We start from the raw sequence: 21,586 nt of genomic DNA, 5'->3' as shown, positions 1-21,586 counted from the left end.
AAACTGATCTGTTCAGTGGGAAACCCAAGTGGGGTATTCCTCGTAATGAACTCCTGCATTGGTAATCTCTAGGGTCTTTTCTAACTTGGCTGGAGAGCATTCTTGCTGTTAATCAGTGGTGGGATTCAGCCGGTTCACACCGGTTCACTAGAACCAGTAGCTAACTTTTTGTGTAGTTTGGCAAAGTATACATGCCTCACCCCTTCCCAGGGGAGTGAAGTTTTGCGCCTGCAAAACTGCAGTTCTCTCCCCATCACTCTGTCTTGGATTTTACTGCAAGAAGAGCAATGGAGAGCAATACAACATGCCTTACCACCCACCCTACATGCCGAATCCCCAAGTCTCTTTGGGAAATAGTTTGAAGCGCCTGCTGAACCCGGCTAAAACTCAGTGGGGACTTTCTTTCACCATGACATGCAGTGGTGCGAGCTGGAGCTGGGTAAGGAAAGTGGCTGGAAGCTGCGTGTTCTCAGGCTTTTCCCTGCTGCAGCCTCCCAACCGTTTGCCTGAACCTGTGGAGGTGAAAGAAGCAGAGAGGGCTGGGTTTTTTGCCTAGGTTGTCGGGCTGTTGACTGTCAAGGGGAAAATGGACAGGGACCTGGAAAGGAGGCCATTTTCCACCCGACAGCCAGATAAATCTAGGCAAAAAGCCAACCCTCACTGGCACCCAGATTCACCAACAGTGGGCTTGCAAAGGGCAATTGTGTGTGAAGCTAGACTGGAGAGGGAGAGCACAAGTGAGCGCTGAGGAAACAGCAGGAGGAAGGAAGCCAGGTAGCAAGGGGCAAGTGAGGGGCATCTGCAGTATGCTGTAGCACATGCACTTTCCCTCAGCCGCCTTCTTTCGGAGGGCTACTATCCGCTCGGCTCCCCTCCTGCTTTTCTGCCTCTCCTCTCACCCCATTAGCCAGCCTGCCAGTGGGAGGTGAGTGGGTGGGCTTTATTGCATTCCAGGCATTTCTCACCCAAATGGCATGCCATGTTTGCAAATGGGGGGGAGGTGTTTGGGGGAAATGGCAGGGGAATGGGTGTGGTGTGTGGCAGGGGAGCCGGTTTTAAGCCATTGGTTTTGGTGGGGTGGAGAATCTCCTGCTAGTTATGCAGGCAGAGGTGCGCTTCCTATTTCAGTAGCCACTGTAGGGAAAGGGGAAAAAAAAATCCTGTGGCTTTGTCTGGGCTGCTGGGCTAGCAGCAGAACTTCTGCACTCAGTATTGAGCTGCCATACCACTCATATGTATATTTCTGCCGGCAGTGGATCATGTGAACAAAAAGAGAGGCTTTGCCTCCCCTGGGCAGTAGAGTTGGAGAAGCTGAGGAGAAGGCATTGCGTGCCTGCCAAAAAGGCTTTCTGACAGCCTCACCTGTAGCACTATCAAGTGTCTTTAGCCCCTAATTCTCCTTGAGCATTGCCAAGTGAGGAACAGCACTGGGCCCGCAGGATGAAAAAGAGATATTAATACGGTTAGATATTAGCAGCTTTTGTCTGAAGGAGGAGGAGGAGCAGGGAGAAAAATGAGGGAAAGCGGTCGAGTGAAAAGTGCCCCGCTTGCTAGGCATTGAAGCACTGCTGCTGTGGGGGGGTGGAGAGGGAGAGAGCAAGAGAGCGATCTGATCCAACTTCCATGTGTATGTTTGTGTGTGTGAGAAAGAGAGAGAGAGAAAGAGGGAGAGGGAGAAGGAAAGGGAGGGAGGGGAGAGAGAGATCCAATCCAACCTTGGAGAGTTATATCAGGGCTGGTGGGGGTGTTCTCTCCCTCTCTCTCTCTCCCTCCCTCCCTCCCTCTCTCTCTCTCTCACACACACACACACAGACACACACACAGAGGTTAGATTGGATCGCTCTTTCGCTCTCTCTCTCTCTGTGTCTTGCTGCAGCAGCAGTGGTGACGCTTCAGTGCCTGGCTGACACGGCACTTTCCCTCTTTCTTTCTCCCCACCCCCCACCCCTCAAGACCTCAGGATTCCCTCCTGAACCCATGAGTGATGTTGAGTTGGCCACACCCACCCAGTCACATGACCACCCATTAGAGTAGTGAACCAGTTGCTAAATTATTTCAATCCCACCACTACTATTAATGCCTAGAATGTAGATCCAGATCCTAGACTTGAGATGTGGCAAGACTAGTTTGGATCTGGTAGCAAGCACTAGCGAGCATCCCTGCTGTTAATATCTAGAATGTAGATCCAGAGCCTGCACTTGAGATGTGGCAAGCACTGTCATACTGTCGGATCTGCTTTAGTTTTGGGATATGCTTCTAACTATTTTACAAGCGTGTCCACAATTTCAAATCATAGTAGATGATGGGGGTTTCCTTATATCTACTGGTCAATTGTGATTAATGGTTTCCTCAGAAAGAGGAAATAAAGAGATAGGATTGAGAATAGGGCACGAGAGACAATTATTTCTGGAGTTCCAAGATTATTTACATATATCCTATTTTAATGGATCCTATTTCTTCTTCTGTTTATTTATAGCATTTCCAAATAACAATATAGTATTGTAGATTGTGGCACTAAGCTCAAAGATTTGTATATTTTTTCATATCATCAAAATAAGTCAATGTACATTGTTTGGTCTGGTTAATCTTTAATGAATGTTATACTGAGCATTAATTATATAAATTTTGTAATCCTGTTTATTTATTGATACTTATCAATAAATCAAAAATATCAATATCATGAATTGATATATTTTGAAATATCTTTGTTTTGAAATTAGAGAAGCTTGTCAAATCAGTCTGGATTTAGATTAGCAGTAGAACCCTGAGGTAGAAATGCTGAATTCCCACATGATTAATTTACTCTTTGTGGGGACATGTGTTCCCATCCTGTGGTATGTCGGATCTGTATGACTTCTACATTAAACTGAAAGAGTAACATACATGCTAATTATTCTTCTAGGGAAAAAATGTATGCCACAAATTATAGAAAATGGTAATTCAGATGCTGAGGATGATCACAACATCCGTCTGGGTGATAGTGTAACTTTATCCTGTGAACATGGGTGAGTTGTAGTTCATCTCAAAACAGTTGCATTAGAAGTAATAGTCACAAAAATCAGTTTAAAATAAAATTCTGTTCTAAATTGTTCTTCTCAAATGTAAAAACATATAAACAGTCTACCTCATCCTCAGTTTTTGTATATAAATCAAGAAAAGTACATCTGCCCACTGCTTTTATGTATAAATGTAAACCAATCATTTACTGAGGAATAAAATGAGTCCATACCTCCCAACTGTGGAACATTCACCTAGATAGCATTTGGTTCTGTTTGTCTGAGATTTTTTTAACCTGCTTCTTAAAAACTGTTTCACGGGACTCCAGCTTCTTTAATACTTCCTTTTCTTTAAATATTTTTACCGTCATTGTTTTGTTTATTTATTTGATCATTTAGTAAATCTGAATACCACGCATCTTGCTCTCTTCTAATTCTTAAGAGATAACAACATGAGATTTAGAAATGTATATTCTGAATTGTTTTTCTTTGTCTTTAGGTATAGGCTTGTTGGTGAAGCTATAGTTAAGTGTATTCTGAAAGATGGTAAAGTTGAATGGAATAAAGAATACCCAATTTGCAAACGTAAGAGAAGATTTTACTTTAAAGTCATAAAAGTTTATAACATTGGTTTTTGGCACAGCTTCCAAAAATGTTGCAATGTTGTGTTTAGGCTATGATAAAAGGTGGGGAAATCTAAGGCAGCTGAGGATTCCTCAATGTAAAGAGTGCAGGCAATGCTCCCTTAATGACTGTTCAGTTAATGAGAGTTCAAAGTGATTACAGAGTCAAAAAAGGTAGTTATGACCTGTCCTTGAATTGACAAGTGGTTCATACAGACCCCCTCATCAAATTTCAGGGGCTTTGAAATTGGGTCATCTTTATGACCAGTTGCAGCGTCCAGCAATCATAGTGACTTTGATTCATGACTTTCTATTTCCAGCAGAAAACAGCAAAAATGCATATTGGATATGTTGGATTCACTTATCAACCAAAATGTTCATTTAACAACTACATGATTTGCTTAACTACTGTGGTGATTTACTTTATGACTGCTGTAAAAAACAGTTGTAAACCTGAGTCAGGTTACATAGTGATCTGCTTAAAAACAGCAATGACCAACAATTCTGATCCTTAAGTAAGAACTACCTGTACTGCAGAGAAGGAGGTCCTAGAACATTCTTGTTTAACTAAACTGTGTATTACTGTTCTTCATTCTGAAATCTCCACAGCTTTCCATATATAAAAATCTATTGCAATTCCTCAGAATTCCAAACCCCAAATTTCTTGCAGTAATGCTACTGCTTTCTTACTAGTTTGTTTGTTTGTTTGTTTGTTTATTATTTAATTTCTATGTGTCCCATCTCATTAATACAGTGAGTCTGGATGACTTAAAATATAATAAGATTTAAATATTTCTGTAATATGATTTCTCCTCTGCTACATACCAAGAACCTCTTTGCTCTCAGCTGGTGGAAGGACAACATTTCTATGTTTATTAACTTGCCTGTAATGTAGTAACTCCTTGAAACAGCCTGAATATTCTTCCAGTGGCAAAAATGTAACTGTAATTCTAGTTAAAAGGTGAATTCAAAGAAATCATTATCTCTCTCAGATATCCCTTGTAATCGTCCTGAAAATATTTCCAATGGACAATTTGATCCTGACCCTAAAGACGAATATTACGTTGGATCAGTTGTAATATATCACTGCAAGAGTAATTTCTCCCTGATTGGAAATTCAGCCATCAGATGCGTAACCACAGAAGATGGCCAAAATGGAACGTGGAATTTACCTGCCCCTGAATGTAAAAGTAAGGATAAATGGAAGCATCTTTAATCAGCTGAATTGCTTTTCTAGCTGTTGTTGTTGGTAAATAAAATTCTTGCAGGGAGAAAATCATTACATAAACTCTGAGGCTCTGTGGTTCCTGAATGAGAGGGGAATTTGAAAAATAACAAAGGCAACAGTATCATAAACTACTTTGAGAAACATTGTAATAGTTTATAATGTAGGGTGAATATGTTAACTATAATTTTGGTCTAATTAAAAGGTTAATTCAAAGAAATGATCCCCTCCTTCAGACATTCCTTGCCTTCAGCCTGATAGAATTCCTGATTCTAATTACAAATACTATGGATGAGTAGTAATCTATCAAACTGATCTTCTCTGTTTGGAAAGTCAATGATCACATACCTAGTTGCAGAAGATGGCCTAAATGAAGACTGGAATTCATAAGACAGCAATGAGAAATACTACTGTAGCACGTAGTATAAAATATTATAGAATCCCTGCATGTTATCCACATATAAATATGTTGCTTTTTGGAAGATAATAACATTCAGATTCATTATGAACGATGTTGAACAATGTCTATATTATATATATTGGTCATTGCTTGCAAAATGACTGAGATTTCCAGTTTCTGCAGCAATAATTAGTAACAATCATCCAACACAGTTACTAGGTTAGATGAGCAACCATTTAAAACCCCAAAACAGGCAGTAGTAGTGGTAGTACAGGTAGTCCTTGACTTACCGCAGTTCATTTAGTGATCGTTCGAAGTTGCATTGGCTCTGAAAAAGTGATTTATGACCATTTTTCCCACTTACGACCATTGCAGCATTCCTATGGTCACATGGTCCAAATTTGTATCCTTGGCAATTGACACATATTTATTATGGCTGCAGTGTCCCATGGTCACGTGATCCCCTTTTGTGACCTTCTGACAAGCAAAGTCAGTGAGGAATCCAGATTCACTTAACAATGGTGTTATTCATTTAACAACTGCAGTGATTCACTTAACAACTATGGTAAGAAAGGTCATAAAATGGGGCAAAATTCTCTTAACAACTGTCTCACATTGAGCAACAGAAAATTTGAGTTCAATTGAGTTTATAAGGTGAGGACTACTTATAGTAAAGAAAACTGTGGATTTAATGATATGAAAACCAACTGGAGAAACACAAAATGAATAAAAGATTAACAAATATTATCTTGTAGGGCCTTAATACCCGATACTAATAGAAGAAAGAAAAATAAAAGCAACTGCTAATTATATATCCTTTTTAGCCAAGAGCAAATCTTGTTTTTATTTATAGGCTGTTGTTCTGAGCTGGTTTTGTTTAAATGCTGCTTTCTCTTTTCAGACGTCAAATGTGATCCACCAAAAGTGGAAAATGGGAAGTTAATTAATTTACCTAAGCCTTCATATACCTATAATGAAGCCATCAGCTTTGAATGTAATTCCGGCTATTCTGCTGTGGGAAGCCTCCATATTAAATGTGGGGCTAACAGTTCGTGGGTTCCTGGCATCCCCAAATGTGTCAAAGGTAACTATTTTACAGCCTTACAGGAGAGTTTGGTTGACATTTAATACAGAACTTTCTGCCTGACTAACCTGAATCATCATTTTCTCTTTTCTCTGGTTATTGCCTCTGCTACTCACTCTTTTCTTACAAGTAGACTTATAGTGGCCACCACTGTTCATTCAGATGATAAGAAACGATAACTATAGGTGAATTATAATGTAAATTGTAATGAATTGTAACAGAATCATTAATGAAGTTCAGGTCTTAGGAACTATTGGAAATAGTCCTATATCTATAAAGTTCTCCATGCCAAGTGAAACTTGATTTATTCCTAGTCTTTCCTTGTATAAGAAGGTCCTTGCACATACAATCCTTTTAGTTAAATGGTAATAAGTCAGTTTCTTCAAAACAGAAATATGTACACAAATCATTTTGGTCATGAAAGCAAAGTCTTCTTGCACACCTCATTCCTCTTTCTGAATTGGTTAGATTGGCCCTTGCAGAATGTGGTATTTTACTGTCTTGCTCTTGTTCATAGTCACAGATTAGGATTCCATTTAGTTAAATTTCTTTACTGGAAGAGACTGAAATACGAGATCAAATATTGGAAAGCAGAAAGATGGAGGCTTCCTCTGAAGCTTACTCCATAACCAGTGGCCTCTGTCCAGGCATGATTTTGCACACTCACTTATTACACCTTCATTCCAAACCTGAATTATATAAGTAGAGCTTTTGCCTAGCCATAGTGCGAACAAAGGATGGTCAGCAAAACAATAAATACATTGTGGTAATCCATCATTGGTTTCAACTATAATTTATTTGACATGCCAGTGTAGGTAGATATAGCTAAACTATAAAGCATGCTTTATAAACTGAGTTCACAAATTATGCCACACCAAAATCCAAATGATTTCTGAATCCACCTGATACATAGTTTCAGAATTGGATTATGAACCTATTTCATTGGTTGGTTGGTCTCACCCTCAGGAAATTTCTCCTTAGTCCTTGGTTGCTTCTCTCTTTGGTTAGTTTCCATCCATTGTTTCTTGTTATGCCTGTTGATGCTTTGGAAAATAGATCGACCACCGTCATTTTTGTAGGAGCCCCTCAAATATTGGAACGGTGCTATTTTATTGTGCTATTCTATTGTGAGTTGTGGGCCTATTTTATTGTGAGTTGGGGAGATGTTTTGCAAAATTGATTAAATGGAAAAAAGGGCATGGTTGAATTTGCTTTTTAAAACCTGTCAGCACTTTTCTAGATAAAAAGTGAAATATCATTAAAAAGATCACCAGCATTGTACAGCTGGTGCAATTTTTGCACTGTCAGTCTGAAACAATCTCAAAATTTCCAATGGAAAGAGCACATAAGAGAGACATGGATGACTTTCCTATCTTTTTGTAGTTGACTAGGTTGTGCCAGTTTGATGAAAGGTGGATGTCTCAGCTCTCTTCTCCCTGAGATCCTCTGCTTTTTGCAACCTGGTGCCTCCACCTTTCTGTCTTAATGTAGCTGCTTAGTATTACTGCTGCCATTGCCTGTCAGTCACATGGATGTGTTTACCTGATGTTTTCCCACATAACCCTAGCATGTGAGATGGGTAAGAATTTCACAAGGTATGCCATCATTGAAAAATAAACCAAAAAGTAGAGAAAAAGTGGATAAAAATGAAATAAATGCAGTAGTGTAAGGCATGTGACGAGGCAGTCAGCATCCCTTCTCCTTTAAAAGGGCATCATTCTTACAAATGATTTATTATTTTGGTAGATGTTTATCATGTCTTTATTACTTTATAAGGAACTCAAGGTGGAGAACTTCTCTAATATTCCTTCCTCCTCTTAGTTTCCCCACAACCACAATCTAAAAGTGGTTTGGCTGGGAGAGAATGACTGGTCACTCAGCCATTTTTTTTTCAAGCTTAAAATGGGACTAGAACTCAGAGCCTCTTGGGTTCTAGGCCAGCATCTTAACCACTACTTTGTTTAAAAAGGAGGAAGGAATGTCAAAATAACTTATAAGAATTCCATGTGAAAACAGGGTTGGAGGAAACAAACTTGTAAAGCTGCAGACATCACAGATACCATTTCAGAATAATCTCCCAAAGAATGGTGCAAAAGACGAGAGGTTGTAGCAAATTACAATCTGAGATGGACCTGTTAGTAGGAAAGGAGACTAGAATGAGCAGTAATACTTTGCAAGGTGCATCAAACCTGAAGACAAGATGTTTGTTATTTTTTTGCACAAGGTGAGCATTCTTTATATTGAATGTGGTGAGTGGCTGGGCATGTAAAAGAGTGGCTGGGAGGGAAGGGATGAGGCAGGGCAGAGCTGGGCATGGCGAGAAGAGGCCTTGACATGAGTCATGTTGAGTTGGCTACACCCACCCAGTCACATGACTACCCAGCCATGCCTCTCCAACCGGTCATTAGGGCAGAGAACCGGTTGTAAAATTATATGAATCCCACCATTGCATACACCATTTAGTTAAATTTCTTTACTGGAAGAGACTGAAATACGAGATCAAATCTTGGGAAGCAGAAAGATGGAGGCTTCCTCTGAAGCTTACTCCATAACCAGTGGCCTCTGTCCAGGGGTGATTTTGCACACTCACTTATTACACCTTCATTCCAAACCTGAATTATATAAGTAGAGCTTTTGCCTAGCCATAATGCGAACAAAGGATGGTCAGCAAAACAATAGATATATTGTGGTAATCCATCATTGGTTTCAACTATAGTTTGTTTGACATGCCAGTGTAGGTGGATATAGCTAAACTATAAAGTATGTTTCATAAACTGAGTTAACAAATTATGCCACACCGAAATCCAAATGATTTCTGAATCCACCTGATACATAGTTTCAGAATGGGATAAGGCACAAGGCAACTTGCCATGAAAGGCAAAAGTTCAAATCTATTATGTTTTCTGCAGTAATTTCATTTGTTTATTTAAGGGTGATATCGTAGTGATTTATTTATTAAATACCCACTAAACAACTTTAAAAATGCAATGTCAACAGTGCTTCTGAATACATGCAATTCTCATGTTGAATTTTGAGCTGCTCTGAGTGATAGGATTGGTTAAAAGATGAGGTCTCATGTGTAAAATTAAGGTCACGAAAATGAGAAGGATGTCTCAGACCATTCTTACAGACAAAAGATTGCCAGAGCTTGCACGTTAATTGTTACAATTCATAGGTAAACTCAATTTTGCATAGTATATAATCTATACTATAAAGCACTATTACAGAATGCATCTCTACCAATGCAGTACAACAACTTAAATATTCCTTCAGCCTCTTCAGTCAGTTGGTGGATAGAGGAGCACTGTTGTGTACATGATAAACACAAACACGTTCATCTACTCTCCCTTTTTTTTGGTCACCCGTCAAATGCCCCTTTTTGGTCTGAAATTCATGTAATATTGAGGAAATTTTACTAAGAGAACTTTCAATAACTTTTGATGTACAACATATTGTGCTGTTGACTTTATTGGGAATTGCCCTGATACAATACGGATGGAAAAACAAAGAAGCTCCTAATTTCCGGGTGACGTCGCTGTGGGAACAGACTGGAAAATAGTGGGCTCTGATGAGCTGTGCAAAATCCAGCCAGATGAACTGCTGCCGGGAGGCTTTTGAGCCATAGCTGTCTTTTAGGGACAGTGAAGAAAAGAAAGGCATTTCATGGACTGCGAGGAATTGGCAATTTCCCTGCTGGAACAGAAATAGCTCTCCCGAAGCGGCAGCAGGAGCGGTGGCCATTTTATGGTGGCCACCTTGTAGCTGGGACAACTGGACTGAAGAACTGAACAGGAACAGTGTGTGGATGGAGTGGTAGAACTGGGTGAGTTAACTGCCAATTTATACTAAGAAAAATTGAAATTTATGTCTTAAAAGAATTCCTGAGCTTGGACTAGCAGCTATCTGGCAATTAAGAGAGAAAAATCACACATGTGGAAAAAAGAAAAAGTGTTGACTGTAATACAAAGAATCTAAGCAGAAGTCTTAGATTTGGAAAATTGGGAAAAGCAAAATATTTCAAAAAGGAAAAAAATGATTTTCGGAAAAAAACAACAATTTATAAGAGGATCTTAAAAGTTTTCTGGATATCTTGATAAACAATTGGATTTGATAGATTATTTTGTAACAGAGTAGAAATGGATAGTGCCATCTGTTGGAGGAAAGAAAAAGTACTGTAATACTCTATTCAAATAGACAAAACAGAAGAAATAGCAGCTGGAAATTTCAACCTTGGCCATATAGAAGAAGATAATTTGGACACTGTGAGAACATTTAAGGAGTGACTGTGTTTACATTTGGGTGTTTGTTTCATTTTCCTTGTCTTCTGGAGGATAGCTTGTTAATTGGATTTGACTGTTGAAGAATTTGGACAATAATTAATAATCTTTTTAATTTTGAAGAATAAAGGAATAATTGAAGAAGAAAAGAAGAAAAGAAGAGGAGATATAAGAAAATTAGACTTTAACTTTTGGCTAATTACATAGATACATAGAGATATAATTGGGGAGGTATTAATAACCTTTTAAATTGTTATAAAATGGAGTTGCAGATGTATGAAGCATTACTTTTGATGTTTAAAAACACGTGTGAATCTTTAATAGGCAAAAAAGAAACAGAACATTCATTTAAATATGCAGAAAAAGAAAATGAAGAGGAGTTGGAAGAGGGAAATTTAAATAAGAAACAAGAAGTTAACAATGTTGAAGAGAAAGTAGTAAAAAAATAGAAATCAGATAAAGAATATTACAGAAATCTTTGGGAAACAGACAAAAGGGAAAAAGGGAAATATCTGGAAGACAAGGGAAGATTTTGGTGAGGGATATTTAAATAGCACAAAAAAAATGATAAAAGGAAGTCAGAAGATGAAATGTAAAATATATAAAAGGAAAAAAAAGAGAATTGAAAAGTTAGAGCGAGATAAAAGGTCATGCATAAAACTATTAGAAAAGAGGATGCCAAAAGGATTGAGAGATGATGGTTAAAAATGAAGGATGATGAGGTAAATATTAGTAAATATATATAAAATAGATTAATGAATGGGAATGAGAAAGTAGACAATATAATAATAGTGTTTTTGATAGTTTTTAAAATTAGAATGGAATTTTAATTTTTATTGTATTGGTAAGAGAGAAGAATTATAGAATATATTATGATGTTAGTTAGGTGAAAGCATTGAAAATGAAATGATAAAGAAGTATGTGAGAATAATATGGTAGAAGTTGAAAAAACTAAGAAATGGCGAAAAATGACTATAAGTGATTATATGATAAAGATGAATGAATAGAACTTGTCGACACTAAATATTATTATTAATATATATAAAAATAATATATAAATAAAAAATAATGGAAAGAAAATAATGTGGCAGAAGTTGAAATAATAAGATATGGAGAAATATGATTAATTTGTGATAAAGGATTATACAAAAGAGATGAAATATGGGAGATAAAGATATATTATAATTATGATTTTGATTAAGTATAAAATGTATAAGATGTGACCCGGTCAGCACTCTGTTCATAAAATATGTATGATGAAAGAATTTTTTAAAAAAATAAAACTTGTTTTTTTAAAAAAAGGAAAACAAAGAAGGTCCTTGAAGCTGGCCATATTTGGACAAATTTAGCTAGAATGTTTTGTTAGAATTTGGTCTCTTTTATACAGATGATTTGCATCTTTTAAATCATCCCACGATTTCATTATAAATGTTTCTTTACTACTACTACTTCAAAAGCTTTTCATCAATTTCCAGCTAACTGCACCTCCCCAGTACCACCACTCCACTCAGCACTAAAGGAAGAGATCCCAAAAGAAGGCTATCCGGTTGGAACTGTCCTGACATACCATTGCATCACAGGTTATGAATATATCCCCGGAATTAACTCCTCAATTACATGTCTGAACACTTCCAAATGGTCTGACATTTCATCATTGTGTCAGGGTGAGTATCTTAATGATGGTTTCATTCTGAAAAATAGATCGTCCATATTTTCTGTTCCTATATATCGGCCTTCACTGGCTCCTCCAAAACATCATTATAAAATCCAGTAAAAATCCAAAACCAGTGCTTCATATATCCTAGATGAGAACCTTAGCATTCTAATATATACGGTGAATTAATAATGAAGAAACAGGGATAACAAATGCCTTACTTTCTGAAAATTTCTGAAAATTTTATATGGACAGGAGTTTAATCTTTAGGGGATGTATCCTCTGCAATCAGGAAGCAATTTGAGTACTGACACTTCTGTCTTGAGGAAGACAATCTCTTACAACTTGAAATTACAGATAAACTTCCCTACATAAAATCCCATGCCATTGCACTAGACCAGCGGTCTGCAACCTTAAACACTCAAAGAGCCATTTGGACCCATTTCCCACAGAAAAGAAAACACCGGGAGCCACAAAACCCTTCCTGTGCCTGACTATTTCTTAAGGGGCCACAAAACTAGCGTATGTAGTTGAATTAAATGTTCTGTTTTCTTCTGAAACTTTTCTTTTCTTGGATTTATCCATGGCTGGCCTACTGGGGGTTGAAAAGCTCAAAAAAATCATGTGCTGGTGGGTGTTGCCACAGCAGAGCGGTGAAAGAGCCACATGCGGCTCCAGAGCCGCAGGTTGCTGACCCCTGCACTAGACAGACTACAGAAGCATTTGACAACTTGAATTGGACCTTTATGTTTAAAGTAGTTGAAAAGATGGACTTTGGATGGGGATTTATAAAAGATCTGAAGTCCTTCTGTACACTTCAGAAAGCTCAGATGAGCTTTGGATCTAAAACTAAATAAATTACAGAGCACAATCCTGACTAAGAACATAAATGTGAAAGATCAGAATAAATTTGAATTTAAATGTATACAGGAATTTTGGAAGAGGGTTTGCAGAAAGGTGTTTCTATATGTCAATAATAATAATAATAATAATAATAATAATAATAATAATAATAATAATAATAATAATAATAATAATAATAATAATAATAATAATAATAAAGGGGGAAGGGGGGAAAAGAACCCAATCAAAGAACAGTCTCACCTATGCTTTAATATATTGCAGCCATGCTGCTGAGACATTCACAACACTAACTGGAACAAAAAATGCATGTGGTGAAGTGAGCTGAGTTCACAAAAGCGTATGTCTTTCAGCAAAAATGTATGATGTAGAAATAATGCCATCACACTCCTCCTGATTAAGACAAAAGGATATCAGATACAGCAAAAGGGAATATAGTCCAATCTAGGCTAGTCCATAAGATTTTAATTCCTCACCCTTTTCATACTTCCTAGTGTATAGAAAGGAGTATGGAAGAAGGGACACCCAATTTTCCCATGTAACACTAGTCCTTTAATATCCCCTTGCTCTTGAAACTGATCTGTTCAGTGGGAAACCCAAGTGGGGTATTCCTCGTAATGAACTCCTGCATTGGTAATCCCTGGGATCTTTTCCAAGTTGGCTGGAGAGCATCCTTGCTGTTAATGTCTAGAATGTAGTTCAAGAGCCTGCACTTGTGATGTGGCAAGCACTGTCGTACGGTTGGATCTGCTTTAGTTTTGGGACATTCTTCTAACTATTTTACAAGCATGTCTACCGTTCCAAATCATAGTAGATGATGGGGGATTCCTTGTATCTACCGGGCAATCGTGATTAATGCTTTCCTCAGAAAGAGGCAATAAAGAGATAAGATTAAGAAGAGGGCAGGAGAGACAATTATTTCTGGAGTTCCAAGATTACTTACTTATATATCCTACCTTAGTAGATTTTTTTTCTTTCGTTTATTTATAGCATTTCCAAATAACAATATAGTGCTGTAGCATAGCATGTAGCATGTGGCATATGTAGCTGCCACATAGTGGCACTAAGCTCAAAGATTTGTATACTTTTTCATATCATCTAAATAAGTCAATGTATGTTGTTTGGTCTGGTCAATCTTTAATTAATATCATACTGAGCATTAATGATATAAATTTTGTAATTCTGTTTATTTATTGATACTTATCAATAAATCAATAATATCAACATCACGAATTGATATATTTGGAAATATCTTTGTTTTAAAATTAGTTTTACTGTATATATCGATCTCAATATCGCTGATATACATGTAGCTTTAGATAAACTAGCTACTTTGCATTGTTCCAGCGCCAGTGCCACCCCTTTGTCAGAGATATTATGATGCCACTGAAGGTTATGACAGGGTTGACACACATTGTAACAATGCTAGCCTGCTTTTGTCATTTTGAGGTAAGCCTGCAGTTCTAAGCCAGCCTTAGTTGCCCTGGAAGGAGCTGCGTCTTTCTACTGCAGGAGTGAGAGAAGTTTGTCAAATCAGCCTGGATTTAGATTAGCATTATTTATTAATTTATTTATTTATTAATCAAATTTCTATACCACCCTACTCCCGGAGGACTCAGAGCGGTGAACAGCCAAGATAAAGTAAAGATAATACAAATATTAAAAATCCCTTAAAATTATTAAATATTTTGGCCGAAACACAGATTAAAACACCCAATTTATAAAATCAAATGAATTAAAAATTTAAAAGAGGAGAGTTAGGCCAGGCCAGCCTGCTGAAATAAAAAAGTTTTGAGAGCACGACGAAATGTCCGCAGGTCCGGGATCCTCCCTATCTCTGGGGGTGCTCGTTCCAGATGGTAGGTGCCCCCACAAAGAAGGCTCTCCCCCTGGGGGCTGCCAGTCGACACTGTTTGGCCGACAACACCCTGAGAAGTCCCTCTCTATGGGAGCGTACTGGTCGGTGAGAGGCTATTGGTAGCAGAAGGCGGTCTCGTAAATTACCACGCTGAGGTAGAATTGCTGCATTCCCTCACGATTGATTTACTCTTTGTGGGAACCCGTGTTCCCATCCTGTGATATGTCGGATCTGAATGACTTCTACATTAAACTGAGAGTGTAACATGCATGCTAATTATTCTTCTAGGGAAAAAATGTCCTGCTCCAAATGTAAACAACAGCAACCCAGTTGCTCATGATGATAACGACATCCGTCTTGGTGGTAATATAACTATCTCCTGTGTATATGGGTGAGTTGTAGTTCATCTCTAAACAGTTGTCTTAGGAGTAATTGTCACAAAAATCAGTTTAAAATAAAATTAATTTTGTTCTAAATTGTTCTTCTCAAATGTAAAAACATATAAACAGTCTACCTTATCCTCAGTTTTAGTATATAAATCAAGAAAAGTACATCTTCCTGTTGCTTGTATGTTTAAATATAATTCATTTACTGAGGAATAAAATGAGTCCTTACCTCCCAACTGTGGAACATTCACCTAGACAGCATTTGGTTCTGTTTGTCTGAGACTTTTTTAACCTGCTTCTTAAAAACTGTTTCGCGGGACTCCAGCTTCTTTAATACTTCCTTTTCTTTAAATATTTTTACCATCATTGTTTTGTTTATTTATTTGATCATTTTTAAAATCTGAATACCACACATCTTGCTCGCTTCTAATTCTTAAGAGACAACAACATGAAATTTAGGAATGTATATTCTGAATCATTTTTCTTTGTCTTTAGGTATAGGCTTGTTGGTGAAGCTACACTTAAGTGTATTCTGAAAGATGGCAAAGTTGACTGGAATAATGAATTCCCAATTTGTGAACGTAAGAGGAGATTTTACTTTAAAGTCATTAAAATTTATGCCACTGGTTTTTGGTGCAGCTTCGTAAAAGTTGCAGTGTTGTGTTTAGGTTATAATACAAGGTGGCAAAATCTAAAGCAGCTGAGGATTCCTAAATGTAAAGAGTGCAGGAAATGCTCCCTTAATGACTGTTCAGTTAATGAGAGTTCAAAGTTATGACAGAGTCAAAAAAGGTAGTTATGACCTGTCCTTGAATTGACAAGTGGTTCATACAGACCCCTTCATCAAATTTCCGGGGCTTTGAAATTGGGTCATCTCTTATGACTAGTTGCAGCGTCCAGCAATCATAGTGACTTTTATTCATGGCTTTCTATTTCTAGCAGAAAAAAGCAAAAATGCATGTTGGGTATGCTAGATTCACTTATCAACCAAAGTGTTCATTTAACAACTGCATGATTTGCTTAACAACTGTGCTGATTTACTTTATGGCTGCTGAAAAAACAGCTGTAAACCTGAATGAGGTCACATAGTGATCTGCTTAAAAACAGCAATGATCAACAATTCTGATCTTTAAGTAAGAAGGACCAGGGGAGACGTGATAGCAGTGTTCCAATATCTGAGGGGCTGCCACAGAGAGGAGGTGGTCAAGCTCTTTTCCAAAACTCCTGAAGGCCAAACAAGGAATAATGGACGGAAACTGACCAAGGAGAGATTCAACTTAGAAATGAGGAGGAACTTTCTGATAGTGAGAACAATCAACCAATGAAACAGCTTGCCTTCGGAAGTTGTGGGAGCTTCATCACTTGAGACTTTCAAGAAAAGATTGAGCTGCCATTTGTCGGAAATGGTGTAGGGTCTCCTGCTTGAGTTGGGGTTGGGCTAGATGACCTAAAAGGTCCATTCCAACTCTATTAATCTGTTAAGTCTGTTAAAACTACCTGTACTGCAGAGAATATTCTTTTTTAACTAAACTGTGTATTACTGTTCTTCATCGTGAAATCTCCACAGCTTTCTATATATAACAACCTATTGATATTCCTGAGAATTCCAAATCCCAAATTTCTTGCAGTAATGCTACTGCTTTCTTACTAAATTTGGAAGATATATTCATCAACTAAATAATCTATTAAACTGCCAAACCATTTTTATACTTCTCTGCAGTAGTTATCAACAAGTCCCTCTGTTGCCTAATGTATGTTGCAGTAATTCCCCAATATCTCCAAAATAAATCTTTCTCAATCCTATCAAAAATATCTGTTCTAAGGATATTAGCAAAATCCATTTTACAGCTATAGCCTTTGACTGCAACAATGACTAGATGACAAACCTCAACCATAAACAGGGTAGAGTCCAATTTTTTTTAATTTTTGTTTATTTGTTTATTATTTAGTTTCTGTGCATCCCATCTCATTAGTACAGTGACCCTGGTTGACTTACAATATAATAAAGATTTAAATAGTTCTGTAATATGATTTCTCCTCTGCTACATGTGAAGTAAGCTTTTTGCTCTCAGCTGGTGGAAGGATTACATTTCTGTGTTTATTTACTTGCCTGTAGTGTAGTAGCCCCTTGAAACAGCCTGAATATTCTTCTAGTGGCAAAGTTTAACTGCAATTTTAGTTAAAATGTGACTTCAGATAAATCATTCTCTCTCCATCAGATATATCTTGTAGTCGTCCTGACAATATTTCCAATGGACAATTTGATCCTGACCCTAAAGACGAATATTACGTTGGATCAGTTGTAAAATACCACTGCAAGAGTAATTTCTCCCTGATTGGAAATTCAACCCTTATATGCATAACTGCCAAAGACGGCCGAAATGGAACGTGGAATTTACCTGCCCCTGAATGTAAAAGTAAGGATAAATGGAAGCTTCTTTAATCAGCTGAATTGCTTTTCTAGCTGCTGTTGTTGGTAAATAAAATTCTTGCAGGGAGAAAATCATTACATAATCTCTGAAGCTCTGTGGTCCCTGAATGAGAGGGGAATTTGAAAAATAACAAAGGCGACAGTATCATAAACTACTTTGAGAAACATTGTAAAAGTTTATAATGTATGGTAAAACTGTTTACTGTAATTCTGGTCTAATTAAAAGGTTTCCATATTTTTCGATCTATAAGATGCATTCCCCCCCCCCAAAAAATGGGTGGAAATGTCTGTATATCTTGTAGAGTGAATGCTGCCAAACCCCTTCACCCACCAGCCCCCACTCTTTGGCCTCCACGCACCCCATTTTTGGGCCCCACCCACCCCATATTCGGCCTCAGCATGCCCTATTTTCAGCCTCCATGTGCCCCATTTTTGGCCTCCATCACTCCATTTTTGGCCATCGTGCATTCCAGCTTTGGCCTCTACGCATCCCATTTTTGGCCCATTCCAGGTGGCGAGGATCGCCACTGATTGATGCTGTTCTCCACCGGCGATAGGCGGTGGCAATCAATGGCGATAGACAGCGACGATCAATGGTGATTTGCAGCAGCACTAGTGGTTATCCCCATTGCCTGAAACGGGCCAAAAAGGTGGCATGCAATGTCAAAAACGTGACATACCCAGGCCAAAAATGGAGCATGCAGATAGACGGTGGTGATCCCCACAGCCTGGAAAGCTGATCAGCGGTATTCTGGGAGGCTGATCCAACTGCCAATCAGCTGATCATGCTAAATCCGGCTGCGATAATGTGCTGAAGCTGACCAGGCTGTTTGCTGTTTGCTGCAAGGATGCTAGCCAGATGAATACCGATGGATGCTGGGAGGGAGAGGCAGATTTTTTTTCTTGTTTTCCTCCCCAAAAGCTAGGTGTGTCTTATGGTCCGGAGAGTCTTATAGTGCAAAAAATATGGTAATTCAAAACCCCTCCTTCAGACATCCCTTGTCTTTGCCCTGACAGAATTCCTGATTCTAACTACATATATTACCATGGATGAGTAGTAATCTATCAAACTGATTTTCCCTTTTTGGAAAGTGAATGATCAATCACATGAATAGTTGCATGAGATGCAGGGGTGAAATCCAGCAGGTTCTGACAGGTTCTGGAGAACTGGTAGCGGATATTTTGAGCAGTTTGGAGAACTGGTAGCGGAAATTTTGAATAGTTTGGAGAACTGGCAAATACCACCTCTGGCTGGCCCCAGAGTGGGGAGGGAATCGAGATTTTGCAGTATCCTTCCCCTGCCATGCCCACCAAGCCACACCATGCCCACAGAACCCATAGTAAAAAAAATTGGATTTCACCACTGAAGATATGGCCTAAATGAAGAGTGGAATTCATAAGACAGCTATGAGAAACACTACAGTAGCATGTGGTATAAAATATTATAGAATCCCTACATGTTATGCACATATAAATAAGCTGCTTATTGGAAGATAATAACATTCAGATTCATTATGGACAATGTTTTATATTGAGTTCATCTCTTTTTGCATGTTAATTGTTACAATTCTTGGGTAAACTCAGTTTTTTCTAGTATATAATCTATACTATAAAGCACTATTACAGAATGCATTCCTACCATTGCAATACATCAACTTAAATCTTTCTTAGCCTCTTTGATCAGTTTGTGGATAGCATTGTGTACATGATAAACATGAAGGGCATTCATATACACCCACCTTGTTTTTGGTCACGAGTCAAATCAGCCCTTTTCAGTCTGATATTCATATAATATTGGGGCAATTTTACTAAGAGAATTTTCAGTATCTTTTGATGTACAACATATTGGCTTGTGCTGTTGGCTTTGTTGGGAATTGGCCTGACACAATAGAGATGGAAAAACAAAGAAGGTGCTTGAAGCTGGCCATATCTGAGCAAATTAAGCTGCAATATTTTGTTAGAATATGGTCTCTCCTATACACACACAACTACACAAACACACAAATGGTTTCTGTTTTTTAAATCATCCCACATTTTCATTTTTTAATGTCCCCTGCTTCAAAAGCTTTTTTATCAATTTCCAGCTAACTGCACCTCCCCAGTACCACCACTCCATTCGACACTAAAGGAAGAGATCCCAAAAGAAGGCTATCCAGTTGGAACTGTCCTGAAATACCATTGCATCACAGGTTATGAATATATCCCCGGAATTAACTCTTCAATTACATGTCTGAACACTTCAAAATGGTCTAACATTTCATCATTGTGTCAGGGTGAGTATCTTCATGATGGTTTCATTTTGAAAAATAGATCATCCATATTTTCTGTTCCTATATATCTGCCTTCATTTGCTCCTCTCAAAGGGGCTCTGGTGGCTCAGCAGACTAAAGCACTGTTATTAACATCCACTTACATCTGCTGTCTGCAATTACTGCAAGTTCAAATCTCACCAGGCTCAAGGTTGACTCAGCCTTCCATCCTTTCTAAGGTAGGTAAAATGAGGACCCAGTTTGTGGGGGCAATAAGCTGACTTTGTATAAATATACAAAAGTATGAAGGCTATTGCTTAACGCACTGTAAGCCGCCCTGAGTCTCCGGAGAAGGGCGGCATATAAATCAAATTAAAAAAAAAAAAAAGATCATTATAAAATCCAGTAAAAATCCAAAACCAGTGTTTCATATATCCTAGATAAGAACCTTAGCATTCTTTAATTTTTTTTGATTGTGAGACACTTGATTAATTGATAACTAATTAACTATATAGGTGATTAATTAAGAACTAATTGGAATAAATAGTTTAAGTGGATATTAATTTAAATAATATTTAATTATGGGATTCTGCCGAAACGTCGCTTCTACCCTTTTAGGGATATATCCACAATTACACGGGAAGAAACCCGAAATATTAACTATACACACACACACACACACACACGTGTGTGTGTGTGTGTGTGTGTGTGTGTGTGTATATATATATATCAGTGATATTTGATTTGATAGATTTGATTTGACAGACTGATTATTATATTGTATTAACTATACTAAGTTAATATGAAGTGCTAAAATCTTAAGTTTTTCCCCCATCTCCTTCATCCTATCTTTCCTCTCCCCCACTTGGGTATATATTTATATATTTAATCAATTGTTAGAGTATTAAGGATATTTATAGAAGTAATTTACAACCCAATAAGTCTAAGGATTATTTAAAGATCTTTACAACATAGACTCTAGAAATTACCACTGACAACAATATCACTATAGATAACGAAACTGAAATACAATAAGAATAGTTCCGCGCATGAAATTTTGGGAGAATTTACAAAAAAGAGTCAAGATGACAAGTACCGGAACAACCTCTATAACCAAAGCAAATAAGAAAATAATTTCAAATCAAGCCTCCCTTACAGCATCCCATGCACAACAAAGATCTATAGAAACTATGCTTGGAACAGAAAAAGAAAAGACAGGTTCCATTTCCAGCATGCAATATATCCAGTCAGTCTTGGCAATGATACAGGAAGCGATGAATAAGACCCAGGAATCAATTGCTAACAATCACCAGGAGACAAAAAGAAATCATGACGATTTGAAATCCAATGTGGGAGAGATAAATGATAACATAAAGAAAATGGATGACAAGATAGAAAGGATCCAACAGAACATTGCCAAAAACGAACAAAGAATTCAAAAGACAGAATTCAAAATGGAACAGATGGTCAAGAAAGTAGAAATGCTGGAACAACAACAGATGGCAAGTAATCGAGAGCTGGAAGACTCACTTACCTACTTGG

The 21,586-nt window shown here is 37.7% G+C and overlaps 1 protein-coding gene across 1 annotated transcript in view; it reads left to right on the top strand.

The window, feature by feature from the left end:
* Window positions 1–21,586, top strand: part of LOC117663851 (complement receptor type 1-like) — a 99,802-nt gene that overhangs the window by 48,289 nt on the left and 29,927 nt on the right. The window contains exons 13-19 of the mRNA XM_087890669.1: window positions 4,612–4,809; window positions 6,146–6,328; window positions 12,081–12,269; window positions 15,267–15,369; window positions 15,860–15,945; window positions 17,584–17,781; window positions 19,880–20,068. Coding sequence (XP_087746795.1) covers window positions 4,612–4,809; window positions 6,146–6,328; window positions 12,081–12,269; window positions 15,267–15,369; window positions 15,860–15,945; window positions 17,584–17,781; window positions 19,880–20,068 — 1,146 coding nt within the window. The remainder of the gene's footprint in view (window positions 1–4,611; window positions 4,810–6,145; window positions 6,329–12,080; window positions 12,270–15,266; window positions 15,370–15,859; window positions 15,946–17,583; window positions 17,782–19,879; window positions 20,069–21,586) is intronic.

Source organism: Pantherophis guttatus, chromosome 3 (genome assembly GCF_059756535.1).
Source record: "Pantherophis guttatus breed Tessera chromosome 3, ASM5975653v1, whole genome shotgun sequence".
In the NCBI taxonomy this organism is placed as follows: Eukaryota; Metazoa; Chordata; class Lepidosauria; order Squamata; family Colubridae; genus Pantherophis; species Pantherophis guttatus.
The sequence above is the reverse complement of the archived record's forward strand: the minus strand, read 5'-3'. Positions and strand labels throughout refer to the sequence as shown.